This window comes from Mauremys reevesii, linkage group 1 (genome assembly GCF_016161935.1).
Source record: "Mauremys reevesii isolate NIE-2019 linkage group 1, ASM1616193v1, whole genome shotgun sequence".
Lineage (NCBI taxonomy): Eukaryota > Metazoa > Chordata > Testudines > Geoemydidae > Mauremys > Mauremys reevesii.
The window spans coordinates 357,540,154-357,565,071 of NC_052623.1; the positions used below are offsets into that span (position 1 = coordinate 357,540,154).

A 24,918-nucleotide genomic window follows, 5' to 3' on the forward strand; every position below is an offset into this window, starting at 1 on the left:
TGCACAAGTCCCCACTGCTGCTTCAGTCAGCAGGACGAGTCACGGCCCGGGTGCCCCTTGGACCCAGGGTCGCCGTCCTGCTCTCTGCTCAGGGGACCAGGCCCCAGCCGGTGCCACTGCCCGCCAGCACTGGCCCTGGACCTGCCAGGGGCACGTCCTCTCCACCCATCCCGAGCCCCCAGCCCCTTGGGGTCAGGCTGGGGCTTGGGGACCCCTCTCCCTGGATCCCCCACCCACCGCAGTGATTCCCTCCTGGGGGCTGCTGCTTATTCTGTAGCCCTAGATATGCCAGGAGCCTGGGGGACCTATGGCAGCTCTGCCCCCGGGCACCCCTTGTGCCCACGGTGGCACCCACCACGGCGCTGCACCAGGACCACAAGCCCCACCCAAGCTCCTGACTCTTAGGAGGGGTTGGGGCACCCCAGAGTTCACCCCACCGCAGGCCAGGGGCCTCTCTGGCTAGTGCTGCCCCCTGGAGGTGACTCTAGGCACCTGGCGCCAGCTGTGCCCCAGTCCTTTCCCATGGCCGCTCTCTCTCTGGCCTGTGGAGGAACTGGCCCAGCCCCCAGCCCCTGCTCTGCTCTGACCTGGGCTCAGGGCTCCCCCGGGGCCTGGGAGCGGGACGCGGCAGGCGCTAGTTACCCATTAGCGGGAGGTGGCTGCGCTCTGGCAGCCAGCCTGGCCTCGTGATGGATCCCGGCAGGCCAGTGGAGCAGGCCACACGGCGGGGGGCATCTGGCAAGGCACAGCTGGGACCCTGCAGCCTGCATTCTCCTGCATGCCGACCCGAGGGATCCCAAAGCATTTCATGCACTGCAGGCTAAGTGCTGCCCTGGGTTACGCCACAGAGACCTCTCCACCCAGCACTGACGTGCAGCCACCTCTGAGGTGGAGCACAGCAGCTGCCTGACAGCGTCCAGCAATGCGACAGCAGAGTTTAGGAGCGGCCGTGAAGGGGGAAGCACAGATCCAATCAACAGAAGGGAATTTGGGGAGGTGGAAAGTAATTCCCAGAGCCGGCACATGCCCAGGACGCCCGGAGCATTATGAAAAGGGTGTCGGGGAATCTTCCTTCGCCAGGGCGTCAGGCCTTCAGCTTCACCTCGCTCCGTTTGGGAAACGTTTGGCTGCTGGGCCCCTGGGAAATAGCCCACCCCAAATACCCTGCTAGCCACATGGCCTCCCCCATCCAGATTTGGGGGGGGGGGCATATGGGCAGAGACAGCCAACATCTCCTTCCTCTCCTACATCCTCATTGCCCTTCTTCTGATCCGCAGTGGGGCAGGGTCTGCTCCTCCCCACTGGCCCCCACTGCTCCCCTCTTCCCTCAGGACTCGGCATCTCTACCCTCTTGACACCTGCCAGACCGGCAGTGCCCTGCCCCACAACCCCATGCCCTTCCCTTAGGGCACAGCCACCGGAATCCTCTGTGCATGTCTGGCGGGCTGGAAAGCCACTGCCCCTCCCCGCGTCTATGCACTGGGCTAGGCCACCCCTGCAGCCATGGGGGCTGCAATCAATGCTCTGGGGGGCAGCTGCCCCCTTGTGCTGGGAGCCCGAGGTCCCAGCCGGCGCTGCATGGGACCAGAAGACACAGCAAATGTGGGGTTGGCTCTGGAAGCGCTTTAGTAAAGGCTCCTACACAATGTACGGGGGGGTGGCCACCCCCGGCAGCACATGGGGCGAGGTCTCCGCCCGAAGCAATCCAGTCCCACGTGCTCGTGCCCCACGATTGCCCCCTCCTTCATCCGTAGCTGTGGGGGCTGTTGGGGTTCATGGGTGATGAGTCCTGGCGGCCCGACTGGCCCATCAGCTGCCAGAGGCGGTGCCCGAGGTTCTGTACCTGGCAGGTGCCCAGGACGCAGCCCACGCGCATCAGGTGGGCGTGGTGGCGGCGTGGGGCCGCGTGGCGCTTGGCACGCCAGGGGCCAGTCAGTGAGCGTCGTGCTCTGCCTTTGGGGCCGGCCAGGGAGGCTGGGGTCCCCCCGGGCTGCTCCCAGTCCAGCTGAGCTCTTGCAGTGCCAACCCAGAGCAGCTCCACTGTCCTCCTCTTCAGGGGCCGATTCCCCAGCAGCGCAGCGGCTCTCCTGTCCGGGGGCTCCCTGCGCCAGAAAAGCACAAAGGTCAGGATGACGGCCTGGCTCGGCCCACCTATATCCCCTCACGTGTGCAAGAGGGTCGGAGCAAGGCTGGTGCATGGGCCCCGCTCCGGCCCCTCTCTCCCTGCAGCGCCTGGCACCTTCAGGGCTCAGCGTCTGTGTGAAACAGGCCAGTCGGTCTGGCAGCATTGGCCTTCAGACGCTCTGAGCGGCAGCCCCTGAGAACCCCCCTTCCCCACCTCCCAGGCCTGCTGCCAGTCTGTGAATGTACCCCTGGGTGAGCGGGTTCCCGGCTGATGATAACAGCCTGAAAACCCGGCCAGGGTGGAGAGGCCGAGGGAGCCGGGAGCGGAGCCATGGCATGGAGTTAATAGGCTGAGGCCCAGGGACCGAGCCCCTGATCCAGAAGCCCCGTTGCTTGGTGCAGTTTGGATCAGACGGGACCGAACCCTGAAGACTAGACAGGAGGGGCCGTGGCTGGGACCTCGTTCTCAGCTGGGCCCAGCGGCACGGCCCGTGTCCCAAGGGCTCTGCCTGTCTCGCAGTGGCTCCGGGAGGCACGGCCAGCGGCGCACTGCCTGGCCATAGGGCGAATGCCCTGCCCAGCCGCAATGAGAGATGTTCTGCCTTTGCCCAGGCCGCAGATGCCGCCCAGATACTCCCTCCCGCAGCAGAACCCGACTGAGGTCTGGCAGTGGCACAACGAGCCCTTTGAGCTAGATCCTGCAGTGGACAGCGGCTGCTGGAACCAGCCCCCAGCTTTCCAAGGAGCAGATGAGCCAGCCTGGCCTACAGCGCTCCCCAGCCTACGCGGGGACGTCCTTCACGGGGGTGGGAGGGGACGGAGATGGGATTCCAGGCAAAAGGGAGAGAAAATGCAGGCTGTGAAATTATAGAGCGAACTGCCAGGGCACTGCTGCAAAGAAGCTCACAGCACCAGCAACAGGCACAGAAGTGGCAGGGCACTGCTGCAGGGAAGCTCGCAGCGCTTGGATCAGAACTAGCTGGGCACTGCTGCAGGGAAGCTCCCAGCGCCGGGACCAGAACTAGGCACTGCTGGAAGGAAGGCAGCTGAGAGGAGGAGGAGGGGAGGGGAGGGAAGGAATCCGGAGCAGGAGGGAGCGGAGCGAATGGGCTGGAGGGGTAGGCACGTGAGGCCGCAGCAGTGTGGGAGCCGGGCCGAGGAGCAGCTACCTGCTGCGGCACACGTACTCTCCGGAGTCACTTAGGGCCGGCAGGGAGGTGCACGCACTGCATCAAAGGCCCTTATCCCACAGACATGCCAGTTCTGGCTCCTCCAAACAAGCCACGCCAGAGCCTCGCCTCCGAAGCGTCACGATCCCACCGGCGGTTGGGAGCCGCAGGGGAAAGGGCGCCCACTCTCTGCCTCTGCAAACACCGGCCCGCAGCTGGCGACTCAGGGTGCTGCCTGCCTCTGCCAGGGCCGCCCTGCCACGTACCTGCCCGCCGGGCCCCCGCTCCCCTGGGAGCCCCATGCTACGTGCCACACGCAGCATGGAGCCGTGCAGTGCTAGATGGGCTCGTCCCAGCCTTTACCTCCGGAAAACCTCTCCCAGGCGTCCCCCTCTCCCGGGCTCTGGGCCTCCCGAAAACCACAGGCCACAACACGGGGCCCTCCAGCTTCCCCGATGCACACGGAGCTCCTGAATGCTCCCCCAGCTCCTGCCAAACCCTAATCCCCCCCAACAGCCCTAAAACCCACCCCCTCACCCCAAATCCCCAGCCCTCGCCAGCCTGCCCCACAGGGGAGAGTGTTCCAAAGTGGGGGGCTCCCTCCTGTATGGCCCTGGGGGCCCCAGCGACCACAGCTGCAGCAGGAGATGGCTCTTAGCTAGGGGGGTCCTCAACCCCGATTGCTGTACTGGGCCGAACCAGTCCTGAGCCTTATGGAAAGGGTCTGGGGATCTCCAGTGCCCACCGAGGTCAGGCCCTCGCCCCGGCACTGGCTTAGCTTGGGGAAGCTACGAGTGCGGGCGTGAGCGGGCAGACTTGGGGATTCGGGGGCAGAGCTCACCCCAAACCCTATGATCACAAGCCAGGGGGACTGGAGACAGGCTCAGGGAAGCTCACATCAAACAGGGGAGACGGTGGCAGATCTGCGAACAGAGCCTGGCTCAGCTGCCTCCCAGGCCAGGGCCTTAACCCCAAGGCCAGGCTGTCTGGGCTGGGCCCTGCCCTGATGGCCCCCCTCGTCCCCCCAGGACACGGCCCACAGCCAGTTTCAGGGTCACTTCTCCAGAGGAACCTCCCAGCGGGTGCTGACTCAGGGGACGTGCCAATAGTTCTGCCTTTCCCACAAGGGTGTAGGGTTCCATGTGCATCCACATCTACATGCACACACCCATGTGCACTCACACCTACATGCACACACCCACGTGCACTCACACCCACGTGCACCCACATCTACATGCACACACCCTGTGCACCCTCTCGTGCACCCACGCTTGCATGCACATACATGCCTGCATTGACACACCCACATGCACCCACACACACCTACATGCATCCACGCCTACATGCACACACCACATGCACTCGCACCTACATGCACACACCCATGTGCACCCACACCTACATGCACACACCCATGTGCACCCATGCCTGCATGCACACACCCACATGCATCCATCCCTGCACACACACAGCCATGTGCACCCACACCTGCATGCACACACCATGTGCACCTCTCGTGCACCCACACCTGCATACACACACCTACGTGCACCCTCTCAGGCCCCCACCCACCCATGTCTGCACGCACAATCCCTCATGCCAACCTCCCTGGGCCCACCTGCCCACCCACATACACCCACACCTACATTCACATCCCCACACTCCAACCTGCCCTGGCCTCATCTGTTCATCCCCACCACCACCACCTCCATGTGTGCCAACACACCCCATAACATGCACACACCCGCCTGTGCACCCCCGCCCCCTCGTATATGTGCCTCTGCAGCTCCCTCTAACTCCTCTGTACGCACACTGGCGCCTCGCCTGACTCTGTGCGTCTGGGGCGGAGCATTTCGGAAGGGGGGAGATGCTGACTCGCACAGCCCTCCGGGCATGGTGCGGAGTTGGGCACGGCACACCCCCAGCTCCATCACAGCGTGTCGGGTCGGGGCCGTGCACAACATGCAGATAGGACCACCCGGAAGAGACCCCGCCCAGGAACTGCCATGAGCCCCCTGCCACTGCCGCAGCCCAGAGGGCCCTTTGGCCGAGGGTAGGAGGGGTCAGTCCCGAGGCAGAGGCTGTGATATGAGGTGGGGCAGGCGGGGGAGCAGAGCCCTGGCTATGGAATGCCAGTTGCGGGACACTGACAGCGTCCAGACGAGTGTCAGACAGGCCTTCCCTGTTAGGCTTCCCCCACCAACGGCCCCCGGGGGCAAGGAGCAACCGGACAAATTCCTACAGCCCCGGAGACAGAAACTCTCGCCCTGGGCCAGATCCTCAGCATTGCTCTTCGGCTTCTCCCGGATGCTGCCTGGGGCTTAGACGGCAGCACCTGGCCCCCGCTGATGTACGGACAACTCGGGGCACTGGACCATGTCCTCAGGCCACAGGCTCTGTCAGGCACAGCGCCCCCTGCTGGCAGCACCGTGGCTGCATATGCCACCGTCTGATTAACATAAAAATGAAAAACGCCCTGGGCTGGATTTCCATAAGATTCGTACTGACTGTGCGGTTCCCCTTCTGCCCCTGGGCTGGCTTCTCTTCTGCCCTCCCCACGCCTGGCTCTCCCGGCACTTTGTGAATGTCTCGCCTGGCGGATTAGCTTGATTAGACTCAAGGGCATGGGAGCCAGCGCTGTGTGTGGCTGAGTCTCTCGTTCCTAGTGCTGTTAGGTGCGCGCCGGCTGCGTCAGCGCCCACAGCCAGCCTAGGGAAAGCAGGTTTACTGCGGCCTGTCATTGCTGATGGTTTAGCAGGCTGAATGCACGCAGCACCCTAAGCCTCAGTGTGACGCTCACTGCAACCAGGGCAGGGCCCGGCCTGCTGGCCCAGACCACCTACTCCTCTGCAAAGGGCCTGACTTGCTTTGCCACAGAGAAAGGATTTGTACTGCAACTGCACCAGAGCGGGCACTGCCCACAGGCAGGCTGAGAACTTGTGGTGCCTCGTGTGTGTAGGCTGCAGCGCTCCTGGATCATGGCACACGCGGGAGCTGGAGCTACCAGTCCACCTGTAACCCTGAAAGTCTGCACTGCCTGGGGTTCCAGGGCAGCTTGGACCGTCCATCCCCCCTTGCAGCCCCGCCTTGCTCCTACGCTGGGCTGGGGGCAGCAGATACAGGGCAGCACCTGGCAGCAGGGCCACCTGAGGGGCTCTGGGTGAGGCGTCAGTGCGACACTTGCAGGAGAAGCTGGCGGGCAGAGGACGCTGTGCCACGGCCTGGCGCTCCCTCCCTGTGCAGGATGCACAGCGTTGTCTGCTCCACTGCAGCAGGGCAGGGCAGCGTTTCACCGTCATGCTCCAAACATTCCCACTATGTTCAGGGCCGCCTCCTCCTTGAGAAACTTCCCTAGGCCACGGCCCCTTGTCCCGTTCCTCCTGGCGCGGAGCCCCCAGACTGCGCCTGTCCCAGCACCCCCTGTGCTCACACGAGACAGCGTCACACCCCTGCTGGCCCCTTCCGTGGGTCACCTGCCCGACACCCCCCCCCAGGACACACGGGGCTGGCTCAGCCTTCGCCCCCAACAGGTGCTCTGTCCCGCCCCATCAGAAACAGACACTCACGCTGAGCCAACTGCAGATGAATCAAGCCAAGGAGCCCAGCCAAGCCCCTCTGCACTGCAGCCCCCACCCTCTCCCCATGGCTCCCCCAGCCCCACTAGCCATTATGACCCTAGTACAGGGGTGCAGCCACAGAGTAACGGGAGCTGCACAGATCCCAGATGGCAAATATTGCAAGTGAGCCCAGCACAGACGCCCCCCACTCCCAGCCCCCCAGCCCCCCAGGCTGGGCTGCTGACCTCTGTGACCAGCACACCGTGAATCTCCCAGGGGCTGGCACACACCAGCTGTTCGCCCAGCTCATCATCACTAGCAGCTTCTGTTCAGAAAGTGCTTTGAGATCCACTGATGAGCAGCACGGTCTGCGAGCTCGCTGTGCTTACATGAGCGCTCCCAGCTCCTTCATAAACATTCCTTATTTGACCGCTCAACACCTGGGGGAGTTTACTAAGCACCTTTGTCCTATGTCGTGCCTGGGAAAACTGCAGGATGGAGGCATAACAACTTGCTTCAGGTCACACAGCCAAGGTGTGGCAGAGTCCAGAATAGAACCCAGGAGTCCCAGTCCCAGGATCTAACCACTAGACCATTCTCCCTCCCTAGCTGCCCAGCAGGGCTGGGCACACACAGAGAACCTGCCAGTCCCCATAAGTGCTGTTGCACCCAACCAGGTAATGAGAACTGCCCATCTTGTCTCTAATTTCCTGGGACTCCCACAGCTACAACCACACGGCCATGGTGTAATGGCAGCCTGCATCCAGGACACAGGCACACGCCGGTCCCCACCACCAAGCCCCCGCCAGCACACTCCCTCCCCCCCAGAACACTGACTCCGCAGCGGAGCTGCATGACAAGGCCGCAGTGTCTCTGAGACTCCCTGGCCAGGAGACCATGTAGCCAACCTGCTGTGAACACAAAGGCCCTTCTGTTCCAGCGAAGGGGAATCCCTCCTCACCCCATCCCATGCACCAGTGCTCAGGGCAATCAGGACACGCTGGCTGCAGGTTGCAGAGCATGTCCTGGGCTCACCTGGTGACGGTGGGTTTGCTAAGCTAGCCAGGGCTCTGCTCCAAACGGGATGCCCCCCGGGCCATGCCCAGGCCTTACGAAGGGAGGTCTCCAAGGAGCCAGCCAAAGGGAGAGAGAGAGAGAGACCCCAGAATGCGCCTGGTGACGTTGGTGGGCATCTTGGTAACATCTCCTTGGCTTCTCACTAACCCCGAGGGCCCTATGCAAAGGCCCCGCCTGCTACAGCCCCCAGCTTCGTGTGGCAGCCCGCCTGAGAGGGAGACAGGGCAGCAGCGCCTTGTGGCCCCACCTATGCTGCGCCTTCTCTCCTCTCCCGCCTCCCCCAACACAGGCTTGGCTAATCTAGTGTCAGAGCCAAAGGAGAAGGATCTGAACCTCCCCTGATTAAATCCACAGGGGACCAGGCAGCCAGCACAGCGGCCAGAACTTTCCCGGACAAAGAGGCACCAATTTTGGGGGCCCAGCTTGGGAGCCCTGGCCCAGACTGTCACACCCACAGCTCCAAGGGGAGACAGAGCCCCATGGCAGCCAGGAGCGCAGCCCAGCTCAGCCTCTCTCCCCCGGGAGGCTCCCACAGACCCTTGATCTGCAGGGCCGCTGGATTTGGAGGCTGGCCCCGGCTCCCTTGCAGCAGGTGGCGGTGGGATGGGGACGGTCGGGGCGGTGTGAGGCGTGGCCGAGGCCGGGGGAGCAGGAGACGGGCAGCAGCGGTCGGTGCTCACCTGTGTTTAGGCAGCAGCAGGGTGTGCCCCACGGGCAGGGGCAGGGAGGCCGGCAGCTGCAGCAGACACAGCGTCAAGCTGATGCAACCCAGCGCAACCGAAGGCAGAGATTTCATGCCGGGCCGGACAGGGAGATCCTGGGAGCGGGCGGGGAACCCCGGGTGCCCGGGGACTGCAGGTGACGCGGCTCCGGAGGCTGGAAAAGGAGAGCGAGAAGCACTCAGCGCGCTGCACAGAGGGGCCCGGGGCGGGGCGGGGGGCACCAGTGGGGAGCCAGTCCCATGGGGGTTCGCTGGATCCCCCGGGCAGCCGGCTCCCTGGAGCCAGACCCGGGAGAGCGCCCGGCTCTCGGAAACCTCCCTTCGTTCGACCGCGAGCGCGCCTGCCCGCCGCCCCTGGAGCGCTCCGAGCTCCCCGCGCCCCCCGTCCTGGAGCGCTCCGAGCTCCCCTGTCCCGGAGCGCGCCGGGCTCCCCGTCCCGGAGCGCGCCGGGCTCCCGCGCCCCCTTCCTGGAGCGCTCCGAGCTCCCCTGTCCCGGAGCGCTCCGGGCTCCCGCCCCTTGAGCGCGCCGGTCTCCCCGCGCCCTCCTGTCCCGAAGCGCACCGGGCTCCCCGCGCCCCCTGTCCTGGAGCGCTCCGGGCTTCCCTGTCCCGGAGCGCACCGGGCTCCCCGCGCCCCCCGTCCTGGAGCGCTCCGGGCTCCCCGCGCTCCCGGCTCCCCGCGCCCCCAGTCCCTCGAGCGCGCCGGGCTCCCGCCCCTTGAGCGCGCCGGTCTCCCCGCGCCCCCCTGTCCTGGAGCGCCCGGGCTTCCCTCGCCCCCCTTCCCCTGGAGCGCTCCGCGCCCCTCTGTCCCTGGAGCGCTCCGGGCTCCCCGCGCCCCTTGTCCTGGAGCGCGCCGGGCTCCCCGCGCCTCCTGCCCCTGGAGCGCTCCGGGCTCCCCGAACCCCCTGTCCTGGACCGCTCCGGGCTCCCCGCGCCCCCTTTCCCTGGAGCGCGCCGGGCTCCCCGCGCCCCCTTCCCCTGGAGCGCTCCGGGCTCCCCGAACCCCCTGTCCTGGACCGCTCCGGGCTCCCCGCGCTCCCGCGCCCCCCTGCCCCAAGAGCGCTCTGAGATCCCGTTTTCCTGGAGCGCTCCGGGCTCCTCTGCACTGGAGCCTCTTTCCCTAACTCAGCAGAGAACCGGGCTGCCGAGAAGTATCCGATGCCCCCGTTCTGGAGCCCCGGTCGGTCCAGCCCCGGATTCTCCGCCAGCTGGCGGATACCCGACGCCTTTCCCAATTCCAGTCCTTATTTCATGCCCGGGGCGGGCGGTTCTGTACCTGAGCTCGGAGTCCTGGTCCCGGTCCCGGGTTCAGCAAGGTGCCTGGGGCTGGCGCCCGAGGGGGGTCGGTTCTGTGCCCGGTCAGCGGCAAGCGTTCAGCCGCCTCCCTAAGTCTGTGCGTGGCCTCGGTTCGGTTTTACCGGTGGATTCTCTCTGGTACCTGCCTGGTCCTGTCCCTGATGCCTTGTCCGGACGGTTCCGGGAGGGGCTGTGTTCCGCCCTGGGTCTCCTTCTGGAGAGATTCGGGTTTGCCCCAGTATTCGGGGTCTGGCTGGTCCTGCCCCGGGTGTGGTTCGGACCTTCCCCGGCTTTCTCGTCCTGGCCCTGGTGAGGTTCGGATCTGCCCCGGCTTTCTCGTCCTGGCCCCGGTGAGGTTCTGCGCCTGGATTCTGGCCCGAACCGCTGGGGACGGGAACGGCTGAGGACCCCTGTGGCTGGGCTCAATCTGGCTCGGTCTGTCGGAGTCTGTGTCGCTCGGCCAGGCTCCCAGGTTAAATATTCCCTTGGCGTCCTGTTAGCCGGGAGGAACTGGGCTGGGCTTCCCGGTCCAGCCCAGCCTCTGCGCCGGGGGAGGGACAGCAGCCCAGCCGGCCCGGCCCCTGCCTGGAATTCCTGCGGCCCAGCCCCTGCCCCGGCCCGGCCTGGCCCCGGCCCAGAACACCTGCCCCGGACCCGCCACAGACCGGACCGGCCCCCCCAGGAATCCCCTGCCCCAGACACAGGCCGGCGAGAGCAGCCCAGAGACCCCAGCCTTCCTCCTCCGACAGCTCCTCCGCAGGGGCATTGGGGGGGGGTACAGGGAGAGGGAGAGATGGGGTGTGTGGAGATTAGATAGATAGATAGATGGGGTGGGTGGGGATAGATAGATAGATAGATAGATAGAGGGGGTGGGTGGGGATAGATAGATAGATAGATAGATAGATGATGGGGTGGGTGGGGATAGATAGAGAGGGTAGCTGGGGGTAGATAGATAGATTGATGCGGGGGTGGGGGGGGATAGATAGATAGATAGATGATGGGTTGTTTGGGGATAGATAGATAGATAGATAGATAGATAGATAGATAGATAGATAGATAGATGATGGGGTGGGTGGGGATAGATAGAGGGGGTGGCTGGGGGTCGATAGATAGATGGGGTGTGTGGGGATAGATAGATAGAGGGGGTAGCTGGGGGTAGATAGATAGATAGATAGAGGGGGTGGCTGGGGGTAGATAGATAGAGAGGGTAGCTGGGGGTAGATAGATAGATAGATGATGGGGTGGGTGGGGATAGATAGAGGGTGTGGCTGGGGGTAGATAGATAGATGGGGTGTGTGGGGATAGATAGATAGAGGGGGTAGCTGGGGATAGATAGATAGATAGATAGATAGATAGATAGATAGATAGATAGATAGATAGATGTGTGGAGAGAGAGAAAGAGAGAGAGATTCCTCTCTTCCACACTCCTGCTCTTCCTCCTCCATTCTCATACCCTTCTCTCATCTTACTGGCCTGCCTGCCTTGCAGTACCTCTACCGTCCAGGTGAGGGCAGTTCCACCCTGGGACTCTTGCCTCTGGCCTTCCTCCCTGGTCTCCTGTTCTTCCTGCACTCCCCCCAAATACCTGATCCCAGCTCATCCTCCTCCTCACTGCCCGCACTCCTCTGTCCTTCACCCCAGAGGTACCCACTCTCCTCTCTTGCCTGCCTCGGCCTGCGTGCCCTCGTCAGACAGTGCAAAAGGGGGGGCTCGCGCTCGCCCCCGGGGAGCCCATGATAACGGAGCTGGAAGGGCTGGCGAATGTCACACCCGCAGCCCCAACTTTCAGCGCTCTATTTTGCCCGTTTTTTAAAAGCTAAATCCAGGTGGTTGGGCTGGCGGGGGGCAGGGAGCTTGGTTTGTGGAGCCATTCACCTGTAGGTCACCTGTCCTTGTTCAGCCCTCGGTCTGTTACGGCGGAGAGCTGTTCCCCTCTGGGTGGCTGACATACTGTGTCTTAAAATGAGCGGATGAACTAATTTTCCCCGGGCCGGGTAGGCTCAGCAGAGATGCCACTCACTGAACGGGCCAGGGCGACTGAGCTCCCGGCCCTTTCAGTCGGGGCTGACACGTTTGTCGGAGGGCGGGCTGGCGGGGTTTGTGTAGCTGGCATCGCTGTACCAGCTGTGGGTATAAACAGACCAGTGCGTCCCAGAACCTTGTACCAGAGCTAATTTAGTTTAATGTTTTTAAACATCAGCGTCTGGCCTTTGAGAACAATTGAAAACCTAAATCCCATGAAGATCAGGTCAGGACAAAAGTTCACCCTCACCGAGTCGTCCTATTTTAGTTTCATAGTGAGGCTGCCAACAAAATTAGGTGAACAGAGGCTCAATTCATGCAAATATTGTTCCTATTTACGTATATTAAAAGACGCCTCCCTCCCCCGGGGCTGAGAACTCCAGCCACCAACTAGCACACACAACACAGTGTGATCCCATTCATTGCTCTACAGCGTCCTTCACACCCAGGGTCACAAAACACTGCAGAGAGTGATAGGAAGAGAGTGGGACCCATCAACTAAAGAGAAAAGGAAAGGACAGCTACTGGGAGCACTCCAGACAGAATGAAAAGAGACCCAAAGTGTCACCTAGAACCCAGCCCTGCCCAAGCAGGAATCACCAGACCTCGTGAGGGTAAGGCTGCACTCTGTTTGCAGAATCTAGAGGTCAGGGAAATGTTCAGACTTTGGGGACCTTCTTGGGGTGACCAGACAGCAAATGTGAAAAATCGGGACAGGGGGTGGGGGGTAATAGGAGCCTATATAAGAAAAAGACCCAAAAATCGGGACTGTCCCTATAAAATTGGGACATCTGGTCACCCTAGACCTTCTCCAAGCCCAGCAGAGCACTGGGACCTTTGTGAGGATCGCTATCACTAGGCGACAGGTAGAGTGACTCCGTGGTTTGGAGCAGGAAGGAAGAGAGATCTCCTGAGAAGGGGATGCCCCAGAGTCAGAGCAGCTGTCAGCCCTGGAGATGCAAGAGCAGGCCAGGGCTGGAGGAGTGCGGGAGGTTGCTGGGTAGAGCAGTGCAAACAGAACTGCATTCAGATACGGCTGGGAAGCTGGTGCACGGGAGATAGGACGGGAGTGGGGAATGATTCAGAAGCAGCAGTGCTGACTTTGTACTAGGACTCACCCAGATACAGTACCCACCCGGAGCAGATCTGAGACCCCAGAGCACCCGCACAGCTCCAGCAGCCTCGCCCCCAGCACAGCAACCAGAGCTGTGATGGTCAGTCTCTGGGTGCAGCCACCCTCCCTCTGCCACTTTCGCTATGGTGCCTGCATGTGGGCCGAGACCTGCTCCCCGTCTTGAGCCTCACCCACTGGGGGCTGCCTGTTTGCGCACCAGGGTCCTCTCTAACAAGGAGGTTACTGAGGGGAAAGAGCCCAGAGGGAAGGGGGCAGGCGGCCCAGACAGCGGGAGGAAGTCATGGAGGAAACCCCCCAACCTAGGACAGATTGGAGGGTGGGGGAAGTGGAGTGCTGTCCAACGTCCCCCTGACCTGGCGAGAGATGCAGCTAGCAGCATGGCAGCCTGAGAGGGACAATGGCCCAGGGATGGAGATAGGCAGCCCCCAAAGAGCCAGGGTAGGGTTGGGGGACAGAGGGGTGGGGCTGGCCCAAGGAGGAAAATGAAATTCTGAGAACCTCTAGCCCTGCGGTACCCGAGCCCCCTCCTCAGAGCTCCCCTAGCCCTGCGGTACCCAAGCCCCCTCCTCAGAGCTCCCCTGGGCCCGGGGTACCCGAGCCCCCTCCTCAGAGCTCCCCTAGGCCCGGGGTACCCGAGCCCCCTCCTCAGAGCTCCCCTGGGCCCGGGGTACCCGAGCCCCCTCCTCAGAGCTCCCCTAGCCCTGCGGTACCCGAGCCCCCTCCTCAGAGCTCCCCTAGGCCCGGGGTACCCGAGCCCCCTCCTCAGAGCTCCCCTAGGCCCGGGGTACCCGAGCCCCCTCCTCAGAGCTCCCCTAGCCCTGCGGTACCCGAGCCCCCTCCTCAGAGCTCCCCTAGCCCCGCGGTACCCGAGCCCCCTCCTCAGAGCTCCCCTAGGCCTGGGGTACCCGAGCCCCCTCCTCAGAGCTCCCCTAGCCCTGGGGTACCCGAGCCCCCTCCTCAGAGCTCCCCGAGCCCTGGGGTACCTGAGCCCCCTCCTCAGAGTTCCCCTGGGCCTGAGGTACCCGAGCCCCCTCCTCTGAGCTCCCCTAGGACCTGGGTACCTGAGCCCCTCCTCAGAGCTTCCTTAGCCCTGGGGTACCTGAGCCCCTCCTCAGAGCTCACCTGGGCCCGGGGTACCTGAGCCCCCTCCTCAGAGCTCCCCAGGGTACCTGTGCCCCCCCCAGCTCTCTTAGACCCCGAGTATCTGGGGCCCCCCACCCAGCCCAAGTGCCCCCCTCGCTGTGGTTTTCCATTCTCAGGCCCCCCTTGCACGGAGAGGCCAGCAGGCTCCACATGCTCGGAATCGCTCAGATTCTTCTGCATTGTGAAGACACAAAGGCTTCAAACACTTCACATTTCCCCGCGTAGGGAGGATTTAGAGCAGCACCTGATCATGTGTCAGCGGCAATGCCCGGGACCGGCCAGGGAGGGCTACTGGGGCCCAGCACCACCGGGGAAAGAGGCTTTGAAGTGGCTGTACTGGAGGAAGAGGCTGCTGGGTAAAGCATGAGGCATCTTTGCTGGAAAAGGAGGTGAGAGCGACTCAGGGTCACAGCAGAGCACCAGATCCGCGGGTCACAGTGGGTTTGTTTTCAGTCTTAACTGAAACGGAGCAGCAATCGCCCAGGGCCTCTGCCCTGCGCCCTGGTCTCTCACTCGCTCTGAATTGTCTCCCTCCGGGGGAATGTTTGTGGTATGCCACATTCTTTCATTTGTTTGTGGCTGGATTAGCTCAGGGACATTGACACAGGCAGAAGGGGACTCTGAAAAACACGCACACGCTTGAGAAAACTGGAGCTCGAGTCTGCCTGCCTCTGCCTTTATGATCCTGAAGCCCAGGGGGCACTGCCAGCCCCGGCCCTGCGTTCTCTGCTACCTCCAAAGTCCCCGGGGCATCCTCCTAAGCCCGGTGCTGCATTAGAAGCAGAGGCCTGTCTAGTTTCAATGGTTTCCCACACTGAGCGAAAGGCTGAACGTCCCAGCTGCAAAGTGCATTCGTGTTCCAAGCCCCATCGTGCTGGGTCCTGCCCCAGAGAGCTTCCAGGCTAGAAACCAGGACATAGGAGGTGGGAGAGGCGAGCGGGTCAGGGCGGGGCTGGGAGAGACAGGGTAACACGAGTACTAGGGTGAGCGCAACCCTTAGCCAGCCTGCGGGAGTGATCACAACCCCCGGCGAACCAGGAGCAAGCTGCACTCGTGCAAACAGGCAAAGCCTCTGTTTGCACGAGGGATTGTGCCAGTGCAACTACACTAATGACCGCAATTGGGCCAAGCTACCCATGCGGCCAAGGCCTCAGAGAGGATAAGGGGCGTCGCTCGGACTGAGCGCTCGGTGTATGATCTGATCATGTTCCTCTCTGGCCCAGGCATGCCAGCTTTCCTCTGCATCGCCGCAAGCTCCCCCTAGCGGCCACACACCAAACACTGGGACAGATTAAAACCCCTTCATTCGCAGTAGCGCAGGGCCCAGGTGTTGGACACACTGGCATCCTTCGCAGCCTCTCAGGGAGGGGAGGTTGGGCCAGAGGCAGATCAGCTGCTGCTACATCTCAGACTCTGTTTCCTGCTTCCAGCTCAGAACTAAGGTGTCTCGGAGAACCCGGAGCCAGTGCCCTATCAGAACCAGCCGCCCAGGAGAGACAGCCTCAATTCCCCCCCATGTCCCGTGGATAAATCCAGATCACCCGGGAATTATCAGTGTTATTAGTTAGCTCTGGGAGCACAGGAGCCTGGGCTGGATTATGGAGCTTTGGTTAATTAATGTTAGGCTAATTCAGGTTGTTCTGTTAGGGAGGGGGTGACCAGCCCTAGATGGGGAGAGGGCCCTCCGCTCCCCACCCTGTAGAATTGGGCTGCCACGGGGGATCAGAGACGTAGGGCGGGTGCTGGGCAGAATGGACTGCTTATAACAATACTTTACCCCTCTCATCCTAGGATCTCAAAGTGCTTTACAAATGCTTGTAAATTAGGCCTCTCAACGAATCTGTCAGAAAGCTGAGTAATTTCCCCATTTTACAGATGGGGAAACTGAGGCACAGACAGGGAAGGAACTTGCAACAGTCACATAGTGAGTCAATAGCAGAACTAGTAAGAGAACCCAGGGATCCTACTGCCCACTCCCTTGCTCTAACCACTAGACCACACTCCCCTTCCAGAGCTGGAAGAGAACCCAAGAGTCCTGACTTCCAACCACCATGTAATACCGCTTCCCTAGCTACTCTACGTGACACCTTTCACAACTAAACACAGCTGTTTCCTCAATAATCAGAGAGTGAGCAGAGTTAATTGGTCCTGTATTGTTTTATAACCTTGTGTTTAACTGCAATCATCCCTTGTGCAGGAAGGTGAGTCCTGGAGGAGATAACATGAGGTGGAGACGGTGGCTGCATTCCACTTCTGTTCCATCACTTCTGTCAGCTGCATGTCCAGGCAGGGCCGGCTTTAGGCCGATTCACCCGATTCCCCGGAATTGGGCCCTGCGCCTTAGGCACCTTTTTAATTTTTTTTTTACTCACCCGGCGGCAGGGGGGTCCGCTCCGGGGTCTTGGGCAGCATTGCGGCAGCGGGGGGGTCCGCTCCGGGGTCTTGGGCAGCATTGCGGCTGCGGGGGGGTCTGCTCCGGGGTCTTGGGCAGCATTGCGGCGGTGGTGGGGGTCCGCTCCGGGGTCTTCGGCAGCATTGTGGTGGCAGGGGGGGTCCACTCCGGGGTCTTCGGCAGCATTGCGGCGGCGGGGGGGTCCGCTCCGGGGTCTTGGGCAGCATTGCGGCGGCGGGGGGGGGTCCGCTCCGGGGTCTTCGGCAGCATTGCGGCGGCGGGGGGGTCCGCTCCGGGGTCTTCGGCAGCATTGCGGCGGTTGGGGGGTCCTTCAGTGCCGCGGAAGACCCGGAGCGGACCCCCCGCCGCCGAAGTGCTGCCAAAGCCCCGGACTGCCACCGCGTATTCGAATTGGGCCCCGCAGTTAATAAAACCGGCCCTGTGTCCCGGGGACATGCAGCCAAACAGTGGGTGATACACAGAGACCATTCAAGACTTCTCAAGATCTGCAGTACAAGCTGCTGATGATCAGCACCATCGCGCTCTTTCCCTACCAGCATTGTGCTGCTTAAGGGGGAAAAGGCCTGGCTTGAAGCCATGAGAATCACTTGCTAAGATTCAATTAACTTAATTACCTCACGGCTAACCTGCGGGGGTGGGCGGGGAGCAAAGAGCTGTTCAAATACATTGGGACAATATGTGCTTAAAGTCAGGCTCCTAAATCCTTCCTTAGACACCTAAATAAGTGGCCCGATTCTCAAGTGTGCTGAGCACTCAGCGGTTTATGCCAAAGTCCATGGGCACCGCTGGCCGCTCAGCACTTCTGAAATCAGTTCACTTATTTGGGTGCCTAAGTATGGGTTTAGGAGCCTGACATTAGGCCACAACTCCTGGAAATCCAGGCTCCTGCGTTTATAAAAAGCACCATCAATGTGTGTGGTGATCCCCACCTGTGGCTGATCCACGGAGGCCATGGGTCTGTTACAGAGCTCTCAGCGTACAAGCCTGGCTTGTCAGCTTGTGCTTTTAGCTCCATTCAATCCTGGGTGTCAGCCACTTGCCACGTATGCAAAATGCCTAGAGCACCCCAAAGGGACTGTCACAAAAAAGGATTGAAATAGGCCAGGCTGGCTCCCAATAGCCAGCCCAGGACAGCCATCTGCACCCTGAACATGCACAGTCCCGGGCTTTGCTGTCTAATCTGATGAAAGAGGCTGGCCCGTTAGCTGTGCCATGAAGTCTAGCTCATGTATGGAACGAGAGAACCAGCCCTTGTGCGCTAAGCTACACCGACATCGTCTTAGGGTGACCAGACAGCAAATGTGAAAAATCAGGACAGGGGATGTGGATAATAGGAGCCTATATAAGAAAAAGACCCCAAAAATCTAGACTGTCTCTATAAAATTGGGACATCTGGTCACTCTACCTCATCTGCTGTCCCTGAACTGAAGGAGCCTGACTGATTTACATGGAGGGAAAACCAGACACAAACCTTCAATCCTCATTCATGTCCAGTGTGGGGTTCCCTGGTTTTGGATCCAAAACCCCTTCTCTCCAGAGCCTGGCCTGCCTCCCCCTAGTGCCCTTGCCAATTTCGTTGCCAATAAGCAAGAAGGCTGAGGTGCTCAGATACCATGGTGAGAAAGAAAGATTTTTCCTGTGCAAGTGTCATGCCACCTTCTAAGGGCAAATCCACTTCATGGATCCCAGTCTCAGGGGGTGAGGTTTCCTATCCTCTTTCAGAGCTGGAAGGGACCCTGAAAAGTCATTGAGTCCAGCCTCCTCCCTTCACTAGCAGGACCAAGTACTGATTTTGCCCTAGATCCCTAAGTAGCCTCCTAAAGGATTGAGCTCATAACCCTGGGTTTAAGCAGGCCAATACACAAACCACTGAGCTATCCCTCCCCCCACAGAGCAACCTACCCGAGAAAGCTAGGAGCCTCTGAGACAGATAATCTGTTGTCTAATGACGTCTCAGAGAATGCATTAAAGGCAGATTCATCCCTCTGACTTGATGGCGCCAGATGATGAAAAGAGAGCAATATTTAAGGAGATGCCCAAATTGGTCTATCTGAGTGGAATCCCATACCCAGCACACAGCCTGAGGAGCTGGGCTGTGCACTGAGATCTGCGTGGGAACCCTCCTCCACTGGTCTGCACTGGTGATGTTCTACCCTTATGGCTCTCCCTCTGTCTCTGTGCACCCCCGTGGGAAGAGAAGGAGAAATCACTGGTGAGCCACACAGTTGTGGATCTCCTGGCCCCAGACCCACTTCTGCCCTGCCACATCTCCATCCTGCCCCAACAACCTGTCTGGGCTGCATAGGCACAGTGGGTCATCATGGAAGTGTCCTCGGCAAAGGCAGGAGATGCACAGCCCAAGTGGGCTCCCCAGATCCGGCTCCCTGTGAGCAGCAGAACCACACCAATGATGCTGCATCTGCACCCACCAACCTTCCCATGCTGCTGAAGGAGCAGGATTCACCCCTAAGAGAGCAACAGCGGCTCCTGCCTGACTCATGCCTCTCTGGGAATCCCCAGGGTTTGCTCCCAAGGGTGATTTTCCTTTTGTGGATGTTGGGACAGTCCCTGGCTCTGGAGCTGATGCAGAAAGTTGGGTTATGCATGAGTGTCTGGCCGCTCCTTGTTGTCTGTCATGGGTCATCTCCATTGCCACTCTACCTCGGTTGACTTGAGAGAAGAACAGAACCTGCCTGCCTCTATCTCTGTTCCACCCAGTTAGGCAGAGGTGACCAAGGCCATCTCAGCGCTGGGTGGAGGCCTTGGTCGGTGCTCTGGGATTCATTCTTTTTCTTTCCTTCTAAATTAGCTCGTGCTGTTTTCTTGTTGACTTAGGCTTTGTGCCTATTGTGTGGTAACTACAGGTGTGTTTGGACTTGTTGGCTTTGACTAATTCATGACGTAATTAAGCAAATTAACACTGTACAAGTGATCTTCTGTGGCCCTGGGCCAGATTTTTTTCCATTTAAGCAGGACAAGGAGGTCTGCTGGGAAGAGATGGGGTCCACCTGACCAAGAAGATATACCAATCTCCTAGAACTGGAAGGGACCTTGAAAGGTCATTGAGTCCAGCCCCCTGCCTTCACTAGGAGGACCAATTTTTGCCCCAGCTCCCTAAGTGGCCCCCTCAAGGATTGAACTCACAACCCTGGGTTTAGCAGGCTAATGCTCAAACCACTGAGCTACCCCTCCCCCCCTTGCACCAACTTGCCGGTTTAGTGCAGAGGGCTTTACATGAGGTTCAAAGAGGGCTGCTGACAAAAGCCAGTTCATAAGCTAAATGATAATTGCATCACAGAGACTTGGTGGGATAAGTCTCAGGACAGAAGTACTGGTTTAGAGGGGTCTGGCTTGTTCAGGAAGGACAGGGAAGGGGGAAAAGGGAGCAGGTGTCGCATTATACACCAAGAATATATCCACTTCTTGTGAGCTCTGGAAGATGGTGAGAGCAGACCAGCTGAAAGTGTCTGGGTAAAGATAAAAGGGGTAAAAAAAAAGCAGTGATGTAATAGTAGGTGTCTACTCTAGACCACCACATCCAGAAGCGGAGATAGATGAGGTATTTCTAGAACAAATAACAGAAATATCCAAAACACAAGACCTAGTTGTAAGGGGGGGACTTCGACTTCCCAGATGTCTCTTGGAAAAGTCATACAGCAAAACACAAAATGCCCAAGAAATCTTGGGCTGTACTGGGGACAACTTTTTGTTGCAGAAAGCAGAGGAAGTAACCAGGGGAACAGCCATTTTAGACTCAACCAACAGTAAGGAATTGGTGGCACGTCTGAAGATGGAAGGCAATTTGGGTGAAAAAGATCATGAAACTACAAAATGGGGACTAAATGGCTAAGTGGTGGTACTGCTGGAAAGGAGCTGGGGGTTCCAGTGGATCACAAATTCAACGTGAGTCAACAATGTGATGCAGTTGCAAAAAAGGCTGGTATCATTCTGGGGTGTGTTAACAGGAGTGTCGTATGTAAGACCCAGGAGGTAACTGTCCCACTCTGCTCAGCACTGGTGAGGCCTCCGCTGGATACTGTGTCCAGTTCTGGGTGCCGCACTTTAGGAAAGATGTGGACAAATTGGAGAGAGTGCAGAGGAGAGCAACAAAAATGATCAAAGATTTAGAAAACCTGAGCTGTGAGGAAAGGTTAAAAACACTGGGCATGTTGAGTTATACAGAGAACTGTGATCAATTGTTCTCTACAGATCCGATGAAGGCAGGAAAAGAAATAATGGGCTTAATCTGCAGCAGGGAGATTTAGGTTAAATATTAGGAAAAACTTTCTGACTCTTAGGATAGTTAAGCCCTGGAACGAGGGTCCAAGGCTGGCTGTGCATTCCCCACCGCTGGGGGACAAACACCTGCCACGAAGGGTCATGCGGCCACCAGGGGCTTTTCTTGCAGCCGCAGCCTCCTGGGCTGTGATGGGGGGAGGGCAAAGTAGAACCCCCTCCCGCTCTGTGTTGCTCCTGGATGTTGGGGCCAGTAGCAGGGGTTGGGCCCTGCTCCCCTCTGGAGATACCTGGGGCACAAGGCTGGAGTAGCAGGCAGCCAGTGAGTTCCCCACCTTCCCGGGGTGGTGGGGGGCTCAGGCTTTGGGTAGCAGGGCAGCAGGCTCTGGTCATGGGTCTTCGGGCTCCAGCCCTGGGCTCTGGCTGCACAGTGGCAGGACCCAGGCTCTGGCTCCATGGCTTCAGGCTCCATCCCTGGATCCTGGCCTCAGCGCTTCAGGCTCCAGCCCCCCACCCTCATCTCCCCTGGCCCCCACTGCCTCTCCCCACCCTCCATCCAGGGCTTAATTTGTCCCCAGGCTTGCCAGGGCTGAATAAATCTGCTGTGAAAAGTGATACTTTGTATGTTTGTTAATATCACTTTTCACAACAGACCTACTAGCTAGCAATAAATCAATTACAGCGATTTGGCTGTGTCTATGGGCATATTTATTCGGTTTTCCTAAAGCTAACCAAGGATCTTAGGGAAAAGTGTGAGAGCAGGAGTTGGTGGCCGCACTCTGAGGCCACCAAAAAATGTGTCCCGTGAACCCCTGGTCTAGGTTTTCTTAGTCCTGCCTCAGCGCAGGGGGCTGGACCTGATGATTTCTTGAGGGCCCTTCCAGCCCAACATTTCCATGACTCTATGACAAGGAAGGGAAGGATCCGTTTATCTAACTACGTATTGAAATGGTTCCCGGCGACACAGGAGCTGAGCATCTGGAGCTGGCTTTACCAAAATGGGTGCGTTCATCCATGCTAAGATTTTGTGCTGTTTATTTGGTACCGTTTACCAAGAGACATGTTGGAGTCTCCATCCCTTGAAGTCTTTCAAACAGGACTGAATATCTCATTCTAAAGACGCCCATGCTCTGGCTCAACCACAAATATGGGCTGAGCAGGAATTTGTGGGCAAGACTCTGGCTTGTGTTATGCAAGAGGTCAAACTAGCTCATCATAATGGTCCCTTTTGGCCTTAAAATCTATGACTAGATGTCTCTTTTATTGCATTAAATGTTCTGAAAACATTTCTCATGTACAGGAACCCCTCTGGGGTGGGTGAGGTTACCCAGAGTGAGACCAAGAAAAGAAATAATCAGTGACTGTGAGCCGAGAGACACCGGCCTGGGTGAATGGGAGGGGGCTGCAAGACAGAACATCTGTCTGTCTGTCTGTCTATTACAGTGTTTCTCAATCTTTCTTTTACCAGGAACCAGCTTGCTGCCTTCCTAAACCGTGTAAGGGAGCTACCTGGGACTGGCACCAGTCCATAGACTGGTCATTGAGAAATTACTGATCTATTAGATTCACAGATTCCAAGGTCAGAATCCTGTATTATACAGACCAGAGAACTTCCTCGAAACAATACCTGTTTGAACTAGAGCAGATCTTTTAGAAAAAATCCAGTTTTGATTTTAAAACATCCAGTGACGGAGATTCCCAAATGTAGCGCAGCCTCAGGGTCCAGGCAAGGATCAGGGCCCCATTGTGCCAGATACCAAATAAACAAGTAACAAAAAAAGTCTCTACCCTAGATAACGTACAGGCTACTTGGAACTCCCATGCAGCCATTGTCCAGAGCTTTTCTTGAGTGTGTCGTAAGGACAACTGCTTTGCTAACCAGCGCAGACTAACGCAAATCATCCTGCCAGTGGAGGAGTCCAGCAATAGCTCTCAAGAGGGTCCACTGGCTCCACCCAGCCGCTGACACTTGTGGGTAAAGAGAGGGCTGGCCATGATGCCGGGTAGCGCACCAGCTGCTTACTGAGCAGTCCTAGCGGCTACAAGGAGCATCCTGAGAAACGGACCTCCCTGAGGGATGCCGGGACAGCACATAATGGGCTCCCTGTTTTCATGATGGGGAGACGCGACTTCCCTGTGATGCGTATGAGACAGAAAAGTTCCAGGGGAGACAGCACCTATCATAGGGCCCGACTTGGAACCCAGCCAGCAGCTGGGACACACCCATGGAGGCTGGTTCGTTCACATCAGTATTACAACACTGGAACTCCACTGACTTCAGCTGAGTTGCTCCTGATCTACACCAGGATCAGTGAGAGGAGTGTGCAGCTCCGGTTGTTGACTGAGCCTCCCTCTCACTAACTGGAGTGGAGAAATATGCGGCTGTGTTGTAAAGGGGTTGGGAAGTTGCCGGGAGGCCCCGTGGGGAAGCACTTGTCCCATTCTGTGGAAATGTCCAAATTCTGCGAAATCTTTAGAAATTCTCCAGGAAAATCAATCTGTGGAAAATGTTAAAGCGTCCCTCTGAACAATGGGGGAACCAGTGATAAACTCTTCCACAATGGAATGTCTTTACTGAGTCACTTTGAACAAAATGGTCTTTCTGATTTCACCCTTCCTGCTGTGCTTATATTTTCCAGGATTCCTCATAGCCCTGAGAATGCTCATCCACCCTCCTCACTGCTAAGATCTCCCCTACTTCTCCCGCCAGAAACCTTCCAGTCCCCTGCCTAGAATGATCTGTCCCTCCTTCTCTCCCAGGCCCCCAGCCCCTTTGCCAGAAAAACTTGGACACAGCCCAACTACGATGAGCTGAACCTCAGTTATCCCAAACACTCTTCTCACTGACATCCCCTGGTGTCAGAGAGTTACACTGAAAATGCTCTGGATTATTGGAAACCTCAGTTATCCGGGTGGATCCAGTGTGCCTCCTTACACTGAGGTAACTCAGATCATTCAGTATTCCCCAGGGAAGTCCATCGCTTGCATCTTTATGGTGGACATCCCTCATCCCCGTGAAACAGGCTTCCCCAGGGGGCCAGCCACGCTGCAGAAATAAAGCCCAGGAGCTGTATGTTTCTGCTGAGATGACCAGCAGTGACAGAGTCAACAGCACTGCCATTATGGCTCAGTTATGCACATAGGAATGGAGGAATTGCTATATTGCTCATGGTCCATCTAGGCCAGTATCCTCTCTGACAGTGGCCGGCACCAGCCACTTCAGGTGCAGGAAACCTTGGAGAAGGCACTTCTAGGATAAGCTGTCCCTTGGGGAAGTTTTTTTTCCCCTAATTCCATTAGTTGGAAGTTGTGTTAAGGTCTGAAACAAGAGGGTTTATATCCCTTCCAAAGCTCTTTCTTATTTTTAATCCTCACTATTTGAACTCCAGAGATCCTTGTTAGCCATACAAATGTCTAAGTCTTTTTAGAATCCTCCTAAACTCTCATCCTCAATGATATAATGTGGCAAGGAGTTCCACAGGCTAATCGATGTGGAGAAAGCATTTCCTTTGATCTTACTTAAATTTGCCACCTTCTAATTTAATTGAATGACCCCAGTTTTTGTATTATGAGACTTCTCTATCCCTGCAATTTTTTATGTCCTTTTCTCGATTCCCCCCTTTTCTGTCTCCTCTCTAAGGTAATCAGTCCCCATCTTTTCAATCTCTCTTCCCAGGAGAGTATTTCCAGGCCTGCAATCATTCTCATTGCCTGTCTCTGAACCCCCCTCCAGTTCTGCAATGGCCTTTTTGAGATGAGAGTGACCAGGATGGACCCCACTATTCCAGGCCTGGCTGTCCCATTCGTGGATATAATGGCATTAGACAATTGGCATGGCATGGAGCTCCACTCCACAGATGGAGCCCGGTCTGCCAGGGGATGAGAAAACAGGAGAAGCCGCACCCCCCACCCTCCCCTTCACAGAGTTCTGCTTAGCCAGAGAACTAGCAGGAAATCTCACCCCTCATCCTGCTGCCACTCACCTCCAACTGGAGAGACGGATGGGCGGGCAGCCAGAGAGGGCTC

At 58.6% G+C, this 24,918-nt stretch overlaps 1 protein-coding gene and 1 long non-coding RNA gene across 2 annotated transcripts; one reads left to right on the forward strand and one right to left on the reverse strand.

Annotated features, from left to right (window-relative positions):
• Positions 1 to 1,336: 1,336 nt before the first annotated feature.
• On the reverse strand, positions 1,337 to 10,451 carry ADM2 (adrenomedullin 2). Its single transcript, XM_039500189.1, has 3 exons — positions 9,924 to 10,451; positions 8,608 to 8,803; positions 1,337 to 2,102 (listed from the first exon to the last, which is right to left on the reverse strand). The coding sequence occupies exons 2-3, from the start codon at positions 8,721 to 8,723 to the stop codon at positions 1,745 to 1,747; spliced, it is 474 nt and encodes a 157-aa protein (XP_039356123.1). The 5' UTR covers positions 8,724 to 8,803; positions 9,924 to 10,451; the 3' UTR covers positions 1,337 to 1,744.
• Positions 10,452 to 14,478: 4,027 nt separating this feature from the next.
• Positions 14,479 to 16,361, forward strand: LOC120396711. The gene is made up of 2 exons (XR_005593308.1): positions 14,479 to 14,632; positions 15,674 to 16,361. It is a non-coding gene; the product is annotated as an uncharacterized LOC120396711 (long non-coding RNA).
• Positions 16,362 to 24,918: the final 8,557 nt, after the last annotated feature.

Excerpts from the sequence above, each read along its gene's own strand:
- ADM2 (XM_039500189.1), bottom strand. The coding sequence starts at position 8,723 with ATGAAATCTCTGCCTTCGGTTGCGCTGGGTTGCATCAGCTTGACGCTG. Across the intron at positions 2,103-8,607 it reads CTGCTGCTGCCTAAACACAG|GGAGCCCCCGGACAGGAGAG; the intron begins GTGAGCACCGAC and ends TTTCTGGCGCAG.